The following is a 17,520-nucleotide window of genomic DNA, read 5'->3' as shown; positions in this document are numbered from 1 at the left end:
ACTTCTGCCAACACATCAACTAAAACCATGTTCCAACATTACCAAAAATATATTGAACGTATTTTGGTACAGTTTCCAGGTTTCGTCGCCCATATAAATGACCGCAAAATTAACTTCCACGCATGCAAAACCGCGAGCAAAAGTTAATAGATTTCTAAAGATTTTGCAATGATTTGCAGTTAGTAGCTATATAACTGTAATAGATGATTGAACTGATGATGATGATGATGATGATGATGATGATGATGATGATTGTTGTTGTTTAAAGTGGGCTAACAGCTAATTCAGTGATTGAACTATTTCTGCTGTATCTGGTAGTGTATTTCGTATGTATCTTGTCATTCTTAGCGTAGACTGCTCTAAATTTCCAATATTTAAGGTATTCCTTCGTCACTTTCCGTATATTTTACCTTTACTAACGACTGTTTTGTTGTTTAGTCTCAGATAGATCTCTTAATACCAGAAATGTTACTGGATGATGTGTTTCATTACAAATGTGCTTATCTAATTTATTTTCAATTGTTTTATTTCAGACCCGCGAGTGTACAAGCAGACGTCGAGGAAGTGCGATGCCTTCTAATCGAGGAAAACCCACGATGGAAATATATCGACCTCCAAGTAAGTGTATTTCTAAATAACATAAACGCACGAATTACAATAATTTTCTCGGAATGTAATCGCATTCAAAAAGAATGATACTTAAATTAGGCAACGGTCTTGGATAACGTCGGGAACAAAGTAAATTGAAGATTTAATCAGCTGCAGGAAACTATCATGACAAGATGAAGCCTCCGGTAGGCTGTTATATAATGTTGTAGGTCTTCAGTGTTCTTAAACTAAAATGATATCTCAGAGAGGCGGTGTGTTTTACTATGGACTAAATTTATTAAAGCTACTTTAAGTTATTTTCATGTGCACTCGAGTTCAAGTCTTCCACTTTCCACTTATTGACTTGGCTGACTACACAGCTCTCCGGCGCGTTGAATTTTTGCTCTTCAGCAGAGCTTCTCACACTATGATGTCCCGAGAGCAGTTCCATCTACAGTATGCACGAACACAGCCCACTGAGTGCACTTGCACGTCGTACAAGACTGTCTGAATGACATGCTCCAGAATGCCTCCTGATTGACTCGCTCCGGACCGACTGACTGCTTCTCAGCTTAACTGTTAAGTAGGTCAGCGGGAGATTCTACACAAGGCATGTCTCAGTTTCCACTTCCAGATCACTTTGTGTGTCTTTCCATTGTTGGCCACTGCCAGTATCTTCGAAAGGGCTTAACCAGCTTCCTCAACGCGTGCCTCTACAGTTCTCCGGGGCTATTATTCTGCTGCCCGCTGACACCTCCCATAGCCCCGCCTCCCAACAGCCCACGCACCCGTGGATGAAATAAAATGAACCATTGTATGTTCACTGTTGGCGTAGCTCTGCAATCAGTAAGAGAGTCTGACAAAAAATTGCTAGAGGGCTATAATTCTACCGTTCGCATTTACACATGTAGTTAATAGTATGAACTAGCATAGGGTGTATCGGTTTTGTTTAACTACGTGTTTTAAATGTTAGGAGTTCTCATCAGAAATGATGTTCCTGAAAAATTAAAAGTCAAGATAAGAGAGTAAGTAGTGTGGATGTGACGTAAAATTAATGAAAATTAGTTGCCAGTGTAGATCCAGCTTAGAAAGTTTCGAGATCCATGCTTTCCACACTAACTAGTTGGGAGACATCTGTCGGTATCCCCTGTATCTTCTGGTGTAGATCAATTTTGTCGCTTTCATAGATGTGTTTCGTCTTTGGCTTTGACAGTGTGAAAGTGACTGAGGTATGAGTGGGTCAAATGACTTAATTCCTTGTACGGCCATTCCCTGTGATAGATGGTGTGGAAGTTTCGCTCGAAGGATCTGTGTTTGTGTGCATGCTTGGTGGACTGGTATGTAATAGCAACTTCTGGCTCGTAGTACGGCTCTTCGGTGACACCTAGGCTTTCTGTGATAGCTAATAGTGTAGCTGTCGGGGATCCAACCTTCCTTCGGGATGAGGACTCGACATACACACGCGCACACACATGTCGTCATAGTTTTCCCCGAGTGGTTTAACGTCGCACTAACGCACTGGAGATTTTCAGCGACGCAAGGATGGGAAAGGACTAGGATTGGGAAGAAAGCAGCCATGACCTCAAGTAAGGTACAGCCCCAGCGTTTGCCTTGTGTGAAAATGAGAAACCACGGAAAACCATCTTTAGGGCTGCCGACGGTGGGATTCGAACGCACCATCTCCAGGATGCGAGTTTATAGCTACGTAACCCTAACCGCATCATCCTAGTTAGTGAAAGCCTTTATATATGTCGTCCATTTCCAAAGGGATCCTTGTTCGTGTGGTATAATTTTTGGGAAAATGCTAAGAATAGTTACTGGTCGTGCTTTGTTATATGAATTCATGGTTTTTGGTACAGATGTTACAGTTGGTCGTAAAAAGCTTCCATAAAAATTCCATATCCAGGTGAAAACATTCCCTCGGTGACCAATGTAAGGCTCCTTCTAAAGGTCGTAAAGAGTAAATCTAAAAGGAAAGCGCTAAGTACCGCTTATCTGCAAAACTGTAAAACAGCAGAAAATTGCTCAGTATTTGAACAGGCATTTAAAGTATATCAAGACCAATTGCTGTGAAGCAGAAAATGAATTGTGGAATTAGTTTAGAAGTCGGGCAGCGGCACTTCTCCAAAATACTGATGAAGTAAAGGAAATGAATGACTTGACATACTTGAACTAATGAAAAGACGAAGATTGGTGAAGAATGATACAGAGGAATACAAAATTTACAGAACCATTTAAAGAAAGAGATACGTGCTGCTAAAGAGAACCGGATTATTAATATATGGAAATAGAAGCCTTACACTCTCGTGACCTGTTCAGTAGACATCGTAAACTGAAGTCATAAACAGAATGTGAAACCTTTCTGAGCTGGTTGATCCCATGGATGGGCCTATTAGTAATAAACAAGAAATTTCAAATACTTGGGAAAATGATCTGATCGACATTTTCTGTGATCAGAGAGGTGAAAAAAACGTCAAAAAACATTTATCATGCAACCAAAGAAGCAAAAGGCGCGTAAATGTAGCGATTAAAGTTATTTAAGTGACCGAATTTAAATTACACGGTTGATCACTTTCATCTTACTCGAGTCATGTGGTACTAGTGTAACAGTTCGCTAAACCTTTCAGCAGAAAATATGTTCAGGTGCTGGTTTAGGTATCAAGATCCTTCCTGATTCTCTCTTGGAGACGGATCATTCTTTAAAAAAATGGTGCAACTGTCCGTATACAACGCATGTTCCCTCCTTGTTGCCAAGCAAGGGAATGACGTGATCTGAATTAGCTTTGTCTCCCTCCTTATTTACCGAAAGGAAAGAACCATTTTACGAGACCCTCGTACAGTATGATCATCAATTTCTGTACAAATAAGGACGCTGTGCGTATCTTAATGTTCATGTATATTCACAGTTAAAACTGGTGATGTGGGCAGTAAGAAATGTATGTAATTTTATTCCAATAAAATGAATGGAGAACAACTTAAGTTGAAAACGTTCCCCACAATTGTGCTTTATGTAAATTTCTGATAGGTCTCAGAAGTCAAGAATGGTTCGATTCGGAACTTTGTTCATTTCCTGTAGTTATTCTACGTGTGATTTATCAGTAGTGTTTTCCTCATTCATGTAAAGGGACAATGGTGCAGTCTTGGCCTACCTTCCTCCATCCCAGTCCTGATGATTACAGTGGCACGCACGAGAATTGTTAAGATAAAAATACAGAACACTGACAGATGTCATACTCACCCTCTAAAAACAATGCTAAAAATGTAGCATCAAGCCTTCAAAAATACTTCACACAGATTACACAGTGAAACTTTAATCACATGATCTTCAGAGATAGTTTTGTCAGCACGGTACTCCAAGCTCCTAATATTAACAATTTTCTGAAAGAACAACGTAATTAACTTATTTCCAGAAATAATAGGGAATTGTTTGAAAATATTTGTGTAAATACATGTTTATGTGAGTTTCGAATCTATGAGTTATGGTATCAGTACGATTACTTTCGAGTTAATCTACTGGCAGTCATTATTACGTAATAATTCATCATGTTTCTACGAGTTGTACTTCAATTTAAGTTCTTTGTTTTGATTGTTTGTAATCTTTCCCAACAGACGTACGTACAGATGTTATTCAGAATGGATTGTCTCCTTTAAATGCTCGACTCAACGTCCATGCCAAGGAGTTCACCATGAAGCAGGGGGAAATCAACACATCCAGGTATGTTTTCAACCCTATATCATCGATATTTCCTTGTGTGTTATGCAATTGTTACCTGTAATAACGTAACTTCACATCAAGATTTAGTTCTGAATATGATGTAACTTACTGTACAATCAATAAGCATGTGTGTCAAAAAAGAGTGGAGATATGCTGATGGCTAATGTTGTTTTGAAAGGTAAAGCAGTGATATTATAATGTATAAAAATGGGATACTGAACTTTGGCCGAAAAAGCATATTTTGAGGATGAAATCTCAATTGAAAACAGATGTAATGGAATTAAGCAAGATAGCAGTTAACTTCACTTGTTCTAGTAACTTAGGGGTATGATAGACTGATGATGATACCGAGCTCGATAGCTGTAGTCGCTTAAGTGCGGCCAGTATCCAATATTCGGGAGATAGTAGGTTCGAGCCCCATTGTCGGCAGCCCTGAAGATTGTTTCCCGTGGTTTCCCATGTTCACACCAGGCAAATGCTGGGGCTGTACTGTAATTAAGGCCACGGTCGCTTCCTTCCCAGTCCTAGCCTTTTCCTGTCCCATCGTCGCCATAAGACATATCTGTGTCGGTGCGACGTAAAGCCAATAGCAAACAAAAAAAGACTCATGATGATAGATAATAGCAACATTCCAAATAATTAATCTCTGTCTTCAAACACAGTTATTCCAATGTTTTAACTCCTTCCTAAAATAATATGTATACTCCTTGTCGTTAGACAACCCTGCATGTTGAGGAAGGCTTAATAAATGAGTTACATTTACGGTTCATGGTGTGGGTTACTGCAGTCAGACCCTAGTTCGTGAACCATGGGCAACGGCTAAGTAGCCTAGCAAGTGGTCAGAGAGTCGGGATACCAGTTGCTATGAACTAGAAGTGGGCATCTCGGACACATTCCGAGTCATGGCCCTCCTTGTGCCCAAGCGGCTAGTATTTTACAATCCACCACACCAGTGGTCCCTAACCCACTAGAGGAGATATTCAAAATGGGCTATTTCTATGTAGCCTACGGTAGCGTCCTGATTCACAGAAGTTTTACCAAGCAAGCTCAGAACGTTCTAAGCAAACCACGGATCAATGGGAGTAACGGAGCCCCACTTGCGTTTGGACTGTGGCATTTGGAACAACTTGGCGTACGAAATATAATTCGATGCGGAACTATCACTATCAAAGGGGCTTATAGTAGAAAGAAAAAAGAACTTAGTGAGTCAACAAAGAGGATGCGTCTGGGTGTGTTATGAGTTAATGATATTCAGGAGAGGGAAGATAACGAGGAAGAGAAAGGAGATTATTACGTTTACTTAACAGGTGTTAAAAAGGGAAGGACAGAGTGTGGGGAAGGACAGAGTGTGGGGAAGGACAGTTCACTGGTAATGCAAGCAACATACAGTAGTTTCTGTTAGGCATGTAAATGAGAGAATGGTTTGGGTAGGTTTAGCAATTGGAGGAATTGGGACGAGAATTGTCTCAGTGTATTCACCACGTGAGGGTGCAGATGAGAATGAAGTTGACAAGTTTTATAAAGCACTGAGTAGCATCGTAGTCAGAGTCAACAACAAGGATAAAATAGAGCCAATGTGCGATTTCAGTGCGATAGTTACAAGTATAACTGAAAGTTTTGAGAAGATGTTGGATAAATATGGGGAAGATTTGGAAGCTAATAGGAATGAGAAGTGTTGGCTGGGCTTACTAATATATTCTTCAAGCTTAGGGTTGTTCACCGCTACACATAGGATGTCAGGGATGCCAGATCTATAATGGACTACTGTACATCACAACCGACTATGAATTCAGGAAATCCGTTTGGAATGTGCAGGTATTCCGGGGATTTTGCTATGATACTGACCACTATCTAATCTGTAGTGAACTAAGTATCTCTAGGCCTAAGATAAGTGAAAGTTAAATCTGTTTCCAGACGAATACGGGTGGAGGAATTCCAGGATGAGGAAATTAGACAGAAGCGTTCCCAGCAATAGACAGTAACCAGGTTCGGAATATAGAAAGGGAGTGGGAGGCATATAGGGATGCTGTAGTAGAAACAATGGAATGCATAGGAACAACTGTGTGTAAAGGCGAAGAATAACGAACAACTCGGTTGAATAATGAAGTAAGGGTAGCTTGTAAACGTAAGAAGAGGGCGTATCAGGAATGGCTTCAAACAGGGACTGATGGAGACAGGGAATTGTGCGTAAATTAATGAAACATGGCGAAACAAATAATTGTTTAATCCAAGAGAATTCATGAGAAGATTTTGGTAATAACCTGGAAAGGTTAGGTCAAGCAAGCATTAGGGAAACTTTAGGTGAGAGTAATAGAGAGTCTTAAAAAGGGAGGGAAAAGGGAAATTAATAGTGGTTTGGGTAAATCAGGTGAACTCCTAATAGATCCCAGGGAATCACTGGACAGGTGGAAGGAATATTTTGAAAATCTTCTTAACGGTAACAGAAAATGTTCCTGGTGACGTCGCGAGCAACCGAATTCATCGATAGGACGAAAATTATGTAGGTGAAATTACTTTTGAGGAAGTGGAAAGGGTGGTAAATAAATCCATTGTCATAAAGGAGCAGGAAGAGATGAAATAAGGTTCAAATTCTTAAAATAGTGGGAGGGCAGGGATGAAATGGCTTCACAGAGTAATAAGGTTGGTATGGAATGTTAGCAAGGTGCCTTCTGATTGGACGAAAGCACTAATGGAATCGCCTATCCATAAACATGGAAGCAGGAAGGATTGCAATAATGATCGAAGTATTTCATTGATCAGTACACCAGGCAATGTGTTCACTGGTATTTTGGAAGAGAAGGTGTGACCAACAGTTGAGAGTAAATTGGGTGAAAGCCAGTGTGGTTTCAGACCACAGACGATGAGATTCTCTGTACGCGCTAGGTAACTGAAAAATTCTACGAGAGTAATAGTTAAGTTTAGATCTAGACAAGGCATATGACAGAGTACCGAGGGAAAATATATTATCGGATTAGGTATAGATTATCAAAAGCAATTAAAGGCATTTATGTTGGCAGTTGCGCTACAACGAGCATTCAGGTTAGAATGATTTCTTGGTTCAAGATACTCAACTGAGTTAGACGCCATTGCTGTTCATAGTATATGTGGATCACTTACTGAAAAGTATAAAGCGGAAGGGATGGATGGATTCAGTTAGGTGGGAATTGATAAGCAGTTTGGCCTGTGCCAGTTACTTGAACTTAATGGAAAAATGTGGTGAATGCCAGCAATCCAATATCTTGGAACATGAAGATAGGTGCCGTAGGTATGATACGAAAAATAGCATTTCCAAGACTAAAGTGATGTCATTAGGGAAGAAACCGAAGAGAACTGGAAGACACATCGGGAATACAAAACTTGAACAGGTGGATCATTTCAAGTATTTATAATGTGTATTCCTCCAGGATGGTAGTGATGTTGTATCAAGGTGTAGTAAAAATTATGCATTGACCTCGCAGTTGCAATCAACAGTATTCTGTAAGAAAGAAGTCAGCTCTCGGACGAAACTGTCGTTACACCGGTCTGCTTTATATGAACTTTGCTGAACGGGAGTGAAAGGTGTGTGGATTCAGTGTATCGTATCGTATTCATAAGACATGAAAGTAGTGAGAATTATCGCTGATGCAAACAGCTGGGAACAATAGCAGCAGGGTTCTCTCAGTGAGGATGTAGGGCTAAGTTAGAAACAAATTTGATAGATGAAGCCGTACGTATAAACCGACTTCGGTGGTGGGGTCATGTGAGACGAATGGAGGTGGATAGGTTACCTAGGATAATAATGGACTCGTTCATGGAGGGTAAGAGAAGTAAAGGGAGGCCAAAATGACGATTGTTAGACACAATTTCTAATGCTTTAAAGAAAGGAGGCGTGTAACTAAACAATGCCGCAGATCCACTTACAAAGGAAGGATTGTGGATGCGGTTAGTAAATTTACAGGGGCTTGCAGACTGAACGCTGAAAGGCGCAACAGTCTGTAATGAAGATGTATGTATTACACCCTTACGGGCTTCGATGGGAGACCCACGCATAATACTGAGTCAGAGCAACCTGACGGACAACCACGAATGAGCCTTTATCGAAGACCGGTCCGAATTGCCAACACGGGCTTCGAACCGTCCTCCTCCTACTTCCTGTGCTAGCCTCGGTATACTCGAACACTTGGAGGAGGGGGTGGTAATGTTCGAAAAAATTACTTAAGATGGAGTCTTATGTAATGTGAAAGTCGGATTTCTGGGTTCAACTATTTACTGGATACTGCTTACCACTGCTAGAAATGACAAGAATCATGTAATGGGGCCACGAATATCAATTTATTCCTGAATCGTTACACAAGAAAAAAAGAACTCTATCACAATAATATCTCCGCACACGGAGGAAAGAAGAAAAAAGTACGCACATTAAATTGACTCAGCTGAAGGGCGTTCGGTGATCTCACTCAGCACAGGCTTCATTTGGCTATGAAGTATAATCGAAGTCTAGAAATTAAACATCGTCTAACTTTCTATCCTTAATTTACTTTCTTTCTGTCGATCGCCACCATGTCATTTGAGAAGATGTCCCCTACATAATACACTCTATTCTTAGCGCGCAATTAACCGGTCCGTACGCTACATAATTAACACATGAGAAAAATATTTACATTAAACAAACGCACAACAATGAGCAAAACTCCCCGCACTCTCCGTAGCCCTGACACCAAGACGCACAGCGATGAACATCGGTTCTGTTTGAACTGAAAGAAATAAAACTGAACAAAATCATGTGTACACTTTATGTATAAATGGGGCCATTCCTGTAAGAAAAACATGGATATCACTTCCTTCTGCCCCAGGCGAAAGCTTAATGCAAGCTTTCGAAGGCCGGCACATACTGGCCTGGGTTCGAACCGGGCTCCTTCTGACTGAGAGATACATATCTGAAAATCCCTAGCTACCCGTTGCCTTGTACACCTGTACATGGGGGCGGGGTATTTCTGTATGTTAATTACCATCTAAATTATCATTATATTATCCTTTAACACAAATTTTCTTAAACCGAACTATTGAAAGTAACACAGTGTAAAATACAAGGGTCCATAACTTTTAACTTTAGTACATAGAAGTCTGCGCGAAAGGGGGGGGGGGGCGAAACAAAAAAATGTTCTTTTTCACGCCGGGAGAATGGTCACTCGTCGCTCTCTCCATTCATGAGCCAAGGCGGACCGTAACCTCCTAATTACAACCACTATTTCCCTTCCTAGGATACACTTATTATCGTCCCCAATTCATTTATTTACTCCATTTATTTCATATCACCGCAGAGATCCCAAGAAATATTTTTCATTTGTTCTCTATCCTCTCATTTTCACGTCGATTATCTTGAGGCACTATCAAATCCGAATTCCTCATTTCATATTTCATCGTAGACTATTTTGGGCGTTCGGTCTTCCCATTACTTCTCATACCGCGTATCCTAGTTCCTTAGGCACAGAGCTACCATTATTCTTTTCTCAACCCTTCGTGTTTCTCTTCGCTCACCGTAAACATTTTGACCACTCTTTCAAGCACCCGGTACCACAGCACTTCACACTGGTTTCGCACAAAAATAAAAACACTCCAGACAGATTCTGGTAAAAATCAACAATCAAGGGAAATTTGCATATTGTCCCTAACATTATATACCTAAATAACACAATTTGTATCTCTCTCAGTCAGAACTCTTCACTCTTGATGTTCATGCCTCAATAGTACGTATCAGCTAAGCATGGATTGTCTAAATGACCCGTGAGCTCCCTAGCTATTCTCTACGACAACCATATTGAACATTAATATCAACTTCTTGGACATGACTCATTCATGACTCACTACTGTTTCCAACCCACAGTAGCGGAACTCAAAATACTATTCTATCCTTGTTTCTCATACTTGCTAGGATATTACTAATTACTAACAATAAACTTCTCCTCACGAAGGACTTATCAGAAATAAAGAAAGAAGGAAAGAAATGGTTTACCCGGAGAGTTAGCTCTCTTAATTTTACGTTAACGTGACAAAAGAAAACTCAGATTCTATATTAGGACATGCATTATTTACAGCATTTATCTATTAGTAAAAGAAAGTACTACATTGTGTCGCTCCGGTTATACTCTATCGTGCTAAGAATAAAATGACATCAACTCGTCTGTATGGTGGTCGTTTTTCCTTCCACGGAAAACTGATGGTAGAGTTCTACTCGTCTAACCTCTCGGCGCTGTATACAAGAGTATCCGCCCTCAAACCTGGTCTATGACAGTTCATCATCCTGGTCAGCTCGTACAACTGCTACAAATCTTGAAGTAATCCAAGTGGTATCAGCTCCAACACTCGTCACACGTCCCCTTTGTCTTCAACAACACACACACAGAATTTACACAGGAGTCTCCCTTATGTAGACAGGTCACTCTAATCAAGGGTGGCACGCATTAAGACAGTGAGGAGGGTGACTCATAAGGCTTGAGAAACCCTGATTCCGAGTAGTGGATTGTCCCTGTCGACGCTACCGTATCCTACCGCCGAATGTTACTGCTCCGAATTGGATACCACTAATTTACTGATAGCGCGTACTAATTTATGCCGGCATTGTTCATAGCCGTCTCCCGCTATTCATATATACAAATGTTTCTAGCAGCCTAATGAATTTATTCACAGCACTGAGACACTTGCCTAGGATCGATTGGCTATTGTTCGAGTTCCTAACACACAGTTCACAAGGTTATAAATTTACGGTCGCGACGGGCACAATCACTTCGTCTTTGTAAGTTGTCAATAGACTGTTCTCAGCGAGGGCCAGGGTCGGCCTTATATTGCCAATTCACTGGTCCTTGTGGTGGGAGACTCCTTCATGCTGAATTAAGGAAATCGGCTCCATTAATAACTGGATCTCAAGGCATTTGAAGGGTGCGTATTTTAGACCTCGTCTTCCTCTTTCACCTGAGCCAAGTGTGATCGCAATCCGATCGGCAGTTCTTAAGTAATCAAACTCCCGCCATTAATTAGATCATTTGCATCCCTTCGAGGGAGGAGCTAACTTTGGGCGCAATTCTCGGCTTGGGAGACGCACTATATACACACGTGTTCGCAATACATTACAGCTGGACATCTGGTGACCTCAATTTGCTTCGTAAATAAAGTATTCCATATTTTCAGCTTCAGATACACATAAAATTCAGCTCTATTCATTGATGTGCCTCACATATTTTTCCTATGTCTGGATCAAAATATCACATAATTTTACGCGCCAAAATTCGACGTTGGCACATGGTAAACATGCAGGATAAACAGAAAGTTTCTTCTGTTAGTATGGAACCCTGTAAAATAGGCCATACCTCTGGGCGTATTACACTGTTCGTTGCGTCTCGTGTTATCTCCTACTCTTACACTTGAAAGCGCTTTTTTCGCAGGGATCGGCTTCAGCCCCACCTTTCCATTGTTTGCCAGGCTATCTTTCGCGGGTCCGGTTCTGACCACACGTGGATAGAGTCCCGGGGATGTTCCTTTTGCCCAACATGCTACAAATAACATGATTTCTGAAGTGATTTTAATGGGATGGAAAGATGCAGACGCTGCCAATGAGCTGAACAGAACACTGTACGGTTTCAGTATGGATGCATGTCCGGTTCCATGGCTAAGTGGTTAGCGTGCTGGCCTTTGGTCACAGGAGTCCCGGGTTCGATTCCCGGCAAGATCCGGAATTTAAACCACAATTGGTTAATTTCGCTGGCACGGGCCTGGGTGTCTGTGTCGTCTTCGTCATCATTTCATCCTCATCACAACGCGCAGGTCGCCTACGGGCTTCAAATCAAAAGACCTGCATCTGGCGAGCTGAACTTTTCCTCGGAGACTCCCGGCACTAAAAGCCTTTCCACTTTTTATGTATGTATGTATGTATGTATGTATGTATGTATGTATGTATGTATGTATGTATGTATGTATGAAAAGACAACACTACCGTGTCTTAAATTTCTTATTAACTCAGCTGGCTACTTATTAATTAGCTACCAACAGTGCAACAAGCTACAGCGAATATGACTTTGATCAAACACCTCTGAGCTGCTACTCTACTGAGTGAAAATAGCCCTTTGGAAGTACATAATAAATATATAATATTTAGTACAGACTACTGAGTCTCTTATTCTAATAAGTGTTCATTTGACTTAAGTTGTAAAAGTAATACATGTTTGTGGCAAGTGTGAAATAATAACTTACAAAACATGCCATGTGATATCTCAGAAATTACGAATTTTCGGATCCATAGTTCTGTAACGTTTTTGGCTATACTACACGTGAGGAACACAACCCTGCAATTTTGTCGTGTATTTTCGAAACACGCTGTATAATACACGGTATAATGTAGATGTGAATGTGGTTGAACCCAGTGTTTTAAGACAATTTGTTAGTAACAACAATACCTGGGACCTTACCTAATAATGTCTAAACGTATAAATATGTGAAGTGTGTGTTTCTAGTTTTAACGTACAACATTAATAAAATAAGACTTCTTTCCACCTATTTAAAAAACAACTTTTACTTTGGCACATTCGCAAGGCTTAGCAGAGTCTTTAGACGCATGAACATTGTTTCAGTAGATTTACTGGCTTAATACAGAATCCCTTTCTCAGGAAGAAGTATACACTGATGGACTCGGAGTAAGCGTAGTGAATTCCTGCCCAAGTTCTATTCCCAGCACTGCCAAATGTTTGTAACTTGTTTGAGTATCTGAAACAGAGTGATGTAAGAAAGAAAGATGTTAATTCATGTAGTGTTGCAGAAAATAACAAACGCAGTACTACTGCTCCAGTAGAAAATTATTTTAGAAACGTAAAGTGAGTATTCTAGAGGCTGGACTGAATAATGTTTTGGAGAAAGGGTCTCTCTATCAGGCTGCCAGTTGACCATTGCTACTGTGGTATCCAATCAGTTGAGATAGTAATTCTGATGAGAAACACTGACTGAAACGAAGAAATTGATAAACTGAAACAAACAAAGAAGAAGGAAGTAGATGCAAGGTCCGAAGGGGGCTATTACTGAACTTGGGCGGAAGGTGGGAGAAATGTCGCTGATGAATGAGAGCCGGTACTAAGAGATGAGGATGTATGGCTGCAGATGAAACATGATAATGACGATAACCGAGTAGTAATCAGCGGCTCGCATAGGATGATGAAAGCACAAGAATTCAAGAAAACGTAAGGAAATATATGTGACTAAGGAATGAAGCTGACAGGAGATATACGATTGCAGAAGAGGAATGGTTGAAAGAGATATGTTTGAATGAAAGCTGCTTGGTTCTAAAAATAAAAGGCAGATGCTGTAAGGTTACAAACTCATCTCAGTTCATTCTACCGTGTCTAGAATTTGTAGAAAAGGTAGTAAAAAGCTAACTATTGCGGTTCGTTTTTCAGAGTGATTACTTCTCTCATAATCAGCTAATCATAGCACTTACAATGCCGTTAAATATATAATTTTTTAACTGCAACGAGTTCTAGAATCAGAAATGATAACATCAGGGATATTTATAAATTTTAAATAGGTATTTAATACAAAGGAGCCAATATTTTAATTTAGATTTAAGAGGTAGCAGGGTTGAAGTAAAATATTGAACTAAACGGTACTTCCCAAATTTTGTCAATTGGTGTACCACAGGGTTCTGTTTTATGGTGGATTATCTTTTTAATGCATTAAAATTTATAATTATGTGGTAGATTCCCGCTATTTGTTGGCATCACCAGTGATTTCTATATTAACAATACGAGGGCCATCCAGAAATTAAGTTCCCTACTTTAAAAAAAATACAACATAGTCACATGAAAAACTTTATTGGCACCCGATACAGCAATCTTGGAACTATTTTTCGACATAATCACAACCGAGCAAGTGGCCGTGTGGTTAGGGGTGCGCAGCTGTGAGCTTGCATTCGGAAGATATTGGGTTCGAATCCCACTGTCGACAGCCCTGAAGATGGTTTTCCATTTTCACACCAGGCAAATGTTCGGGCTGTACCTTAATTACCGCCACGGCTGCTTCCTTCCCACTCCTAGCCCTTTCCTATCCCACAGTCGCCATGAGACTTATCTGTGTCGGTACGACATAAAGCACATTGTAAATAAAACACCAGAATTTATCGTGGGATCAACTTTTGTACACTGGTGTCGTAGAAGTCTGCCGCCCGGGAATGGAGCCAACCTGCGACATTCGTCTTCAGTTCTTCGTCCGTGTTAAAATGCTGACAGGAAGACAGAAATTTCTTGAGGTGCAAGAAAAGATGAAAATCACTGGGAGCAAGATCAGGAGTGTACGGTGGATGATCAAACTCCTCCCAGCTTGAACTCTTGCAGAACACTTGCTGAGCGCCGAGGTATGTGGGCGAGCATTGCCATGGATCAGAACGACACCTGTACTGAGCATTCCACGCATCTTGTCTTGAATGACCTATCGTAATTTCCGTAGAAACATTATCACAGACCTAACCTCGCAGGTGGCGGGATAAAGAATACGAGCCGCGATTTCGAGCCACTGCTACTGCGCTACTGACACCAGGCAGGACTTGTCCGGCCGGTGTGTGGTTGATACCTCATAGATCTATCGCGCATGCTCATATTTCCGGGATAAATACGTTTACTTTACAAGAAAGGAAATAGGGAAACTTAATTTCTGGATGGCCTACGCACATTTGATCTAGAAAGGAAAATGCAATGTGATACCACTCTGATTAAGTCTTGGCTTAATAAGAGTAAGTTAACTTCACTGTTTTCGTCATAAATTACTTCTGTACTTTATAACCACTGCTATGTAACAAATGCGTATTGCTCCATAAAGAACATTGGTTCAGGAACATCTCTGCAAACAAAAATGTATATATGTAAAACGAAGAAATTGTAGATGGTTGATTATTAGGCCTGTTATTCGATTAATATGCCTGTCAATCTTTAGAAACACAAGAGTGCTATTATATCTACCGGCTTGTATCCCTAACATTAACACTCTTAAAACCCAATTGACTGTACTTGGATTTGATCCTACAACTTGGACATGGGAAGTGAGTATCTAATCAGCTATTCTATTCAGAAAGTCCGGTAAAAAAATGAAATGGCTTATGGCTTTTAGTGCCGGGAGTGTCGAGTACAAGTTCGGCTCGCCAGGTGCAGGTCTATTGATTTGGTGCCCGTAATCGACCTGCGCTTCGTGATGGGGATGAAATGATGATGAAGACGACGCATACACCCAGTCCCCGTGCCAGCGGAATCAGCAATGATGATTGAAATTCACGACCCTGTCGGGAATCAAACCCGGAATCCCTCCGACCAAAGGCCAGCACGCCAATCATTTAGCCATAGAGCCGAAGAAAGTCTTATTATGGGAGGTGAAAAAGGCAGATCTATGGTACAGGAACTCAAGGGAGAAAACTACTAGCAGAGAAAAAAGATGAAGGGAAACTGTGCAATGATAATACTTAGGTGTTTTAAGGAAAAGTTCTAGGAGATCGTGCACTGAAGAAAGATGAGGATGAAATATAGAATACAACAACGATACAGAGTATCGAGGGACTGAATTTGAAATTAGACAGCTGGAAATGATGATATACTTTAAGACTTATTGCATTCTTATAAAGAAGTATCCATGACACGTTTATTGCAATTATTGAATAAAATATATATTTAAGGAGGTATACTATATGGTTTTATCCCAGTCATCCCTCACTAGAGGGATGTCAGATAGTTCAAAAATCAAACTTCTGTGATCAGAGTTGGGCTGCACGGGTTAAGAACATTTTACAATACTGTTTCAGGCCAATGTGCCAAAAGGCAGCAACAGAAAGGAGAGACAACAAGGATCGTGGATCGAACGATCTGTCGAGAATGAGTTCCTCAATATAGGAGGTTGTCCAACATCCTGATGAAATTAAGAATCACAGCCAATCTCGTTGGGGGCTGCGAAGGAATGGATATAGAATATGTGGGCAAGAACGATGGGATAGTCGATGTATGTGAAGGCGGCGATGTATGAAGATGTTTGTTCTAGCTCTTTACGTCTGGCGGTTTGTCCTTGTCTCTTCTTTCATTTTCTCCGTCTTTGTATACTGATCCGACATTGCGTTAATCCGTATGTTCCTGTCCTCTTTTGTATATTTATGCAATTTAATACACTGATCACTTGTTTGTTCTCTTTCCATTACTTGTATCTCCATAATAATGTTCTCCACTCAGCATTTTTCTAATGTGTACAAATATATATCAGTGATCCACACTAGGCCTACTGTGTGATGAGTACAATCTGAAAATTCTTTTTATCACTTCCGACGATAGTCTGACACACTGCATTTTTTTTTTGTTATTTGCTTTACGTCGCACCGACACGGATAGGTCTTATGGCGACGATGAGGGAGGAAGGGGCTAGGAGTGGGAAGGAAGCAGCCGTGGTCTTAATTAAAGTACAGACCCAGCATTTGCTTGGTGTGAAAATGGGAAACCACGGAAAAACATCTTCAGGGCTACCGATAGTGGGGTTCGAACCCACGATCTCCCGAATACTGGATACTGGGCGCACTTAAGCGACTGCAGCTATCGAGCTCGGTACTCTGCAATTATTAGGTACTGGTATTGAAAAAGTATTAAATAACCATTTTATACAATTTCCTGAGAGTGTTATTGATATTGTATATTAATTTCCGGTGCTTTATTCACTCATGTGGTAGTTCAAGTCTACTTTCTTTCTGGATCAATTCAGTAGATATCTGGCTCCTCTTTTACCTGTTTCTTTCCTTAAGTGTAACTTACTATTTATGAACGATGGAACTGTTCAAATAAAAAAATTAGCCTAACATATGTTACAGGTCAAGCGTCAACTTGCCTGCAACGTTGAACAGCAATGGAAATAACAACAATCACTTGTATCGAGATTCTCATCGAGCTACGCATTACCTGCATACCTCCAAATCGAGTGGGAACATCTTGCATACTCTTCAACATTCTAAGTCCAGTGCAAATGTACTTCATACTTTACAACAGAGTAATTCGAGTGGAAACATATTACAAGTAATGTACATATTTTTCAACTATTTCATTTATAAGATTTTATTTTTACTTCATTCTGTATATGTGTAATGTATTATTATATTCAAGAATGGTGTTTGTTGAATTGTATTGTACGTATTAGGCTTTGTATTAGCTCAGACGGTAGAGCGCTGGCCTTTTGAGCTCAAGTTG

The 17,520-nt window shown here is 40.4% G+C and overlaps 1 protein-coding gene across 2 annotated transcripts in view; it reads left to right on the top strand.

Moving 5' to 3' along the window:
* Nucleotides 1-17,520, top strand: part of LOC136864666 (CBP80/20-dependent translation initiation factor) — a 522,912-nt gene that overhangs the window by 423,219 nt on the left and 82,173 nt on the right. For both annotated transcript variants that reach the window (XM_067141963.2, XM_067141964.2), the window contains 3 exons: nt 534-618; nt 4,198-4,303; nt 17,148-17,349. In XM_067141963.2, the coding sequence (XP_066998064.2) occupies nt 534-618; nt 4,198-4,303; nt 17,148-17,349 (393 nt within the window). The remainder of the gene's footprint in view (nt 1-533; nt 619-4,197; nt 4,304-17,147; nt 17,350-17,520) is intronic.

Source organism: Anabrus simplex, chromosome 2 (assembly GCF_040414725.1).
Source record: "Anabrus simplex isolate iqAnaSimp1 chromosome 2, ASM4041472v1, whole genome shotgun sequence".
NCBI classification, from domain to species: domain Eukaryota; kingdom Metazoa; phylum Arthropoda; class Insecta; order Orthoptera; family Tettigoniidae; genus Anabrus; species Anabrus simplex.
This window is presented reverse-complemented; position numbering and strand designations above follow the sequence as displayed.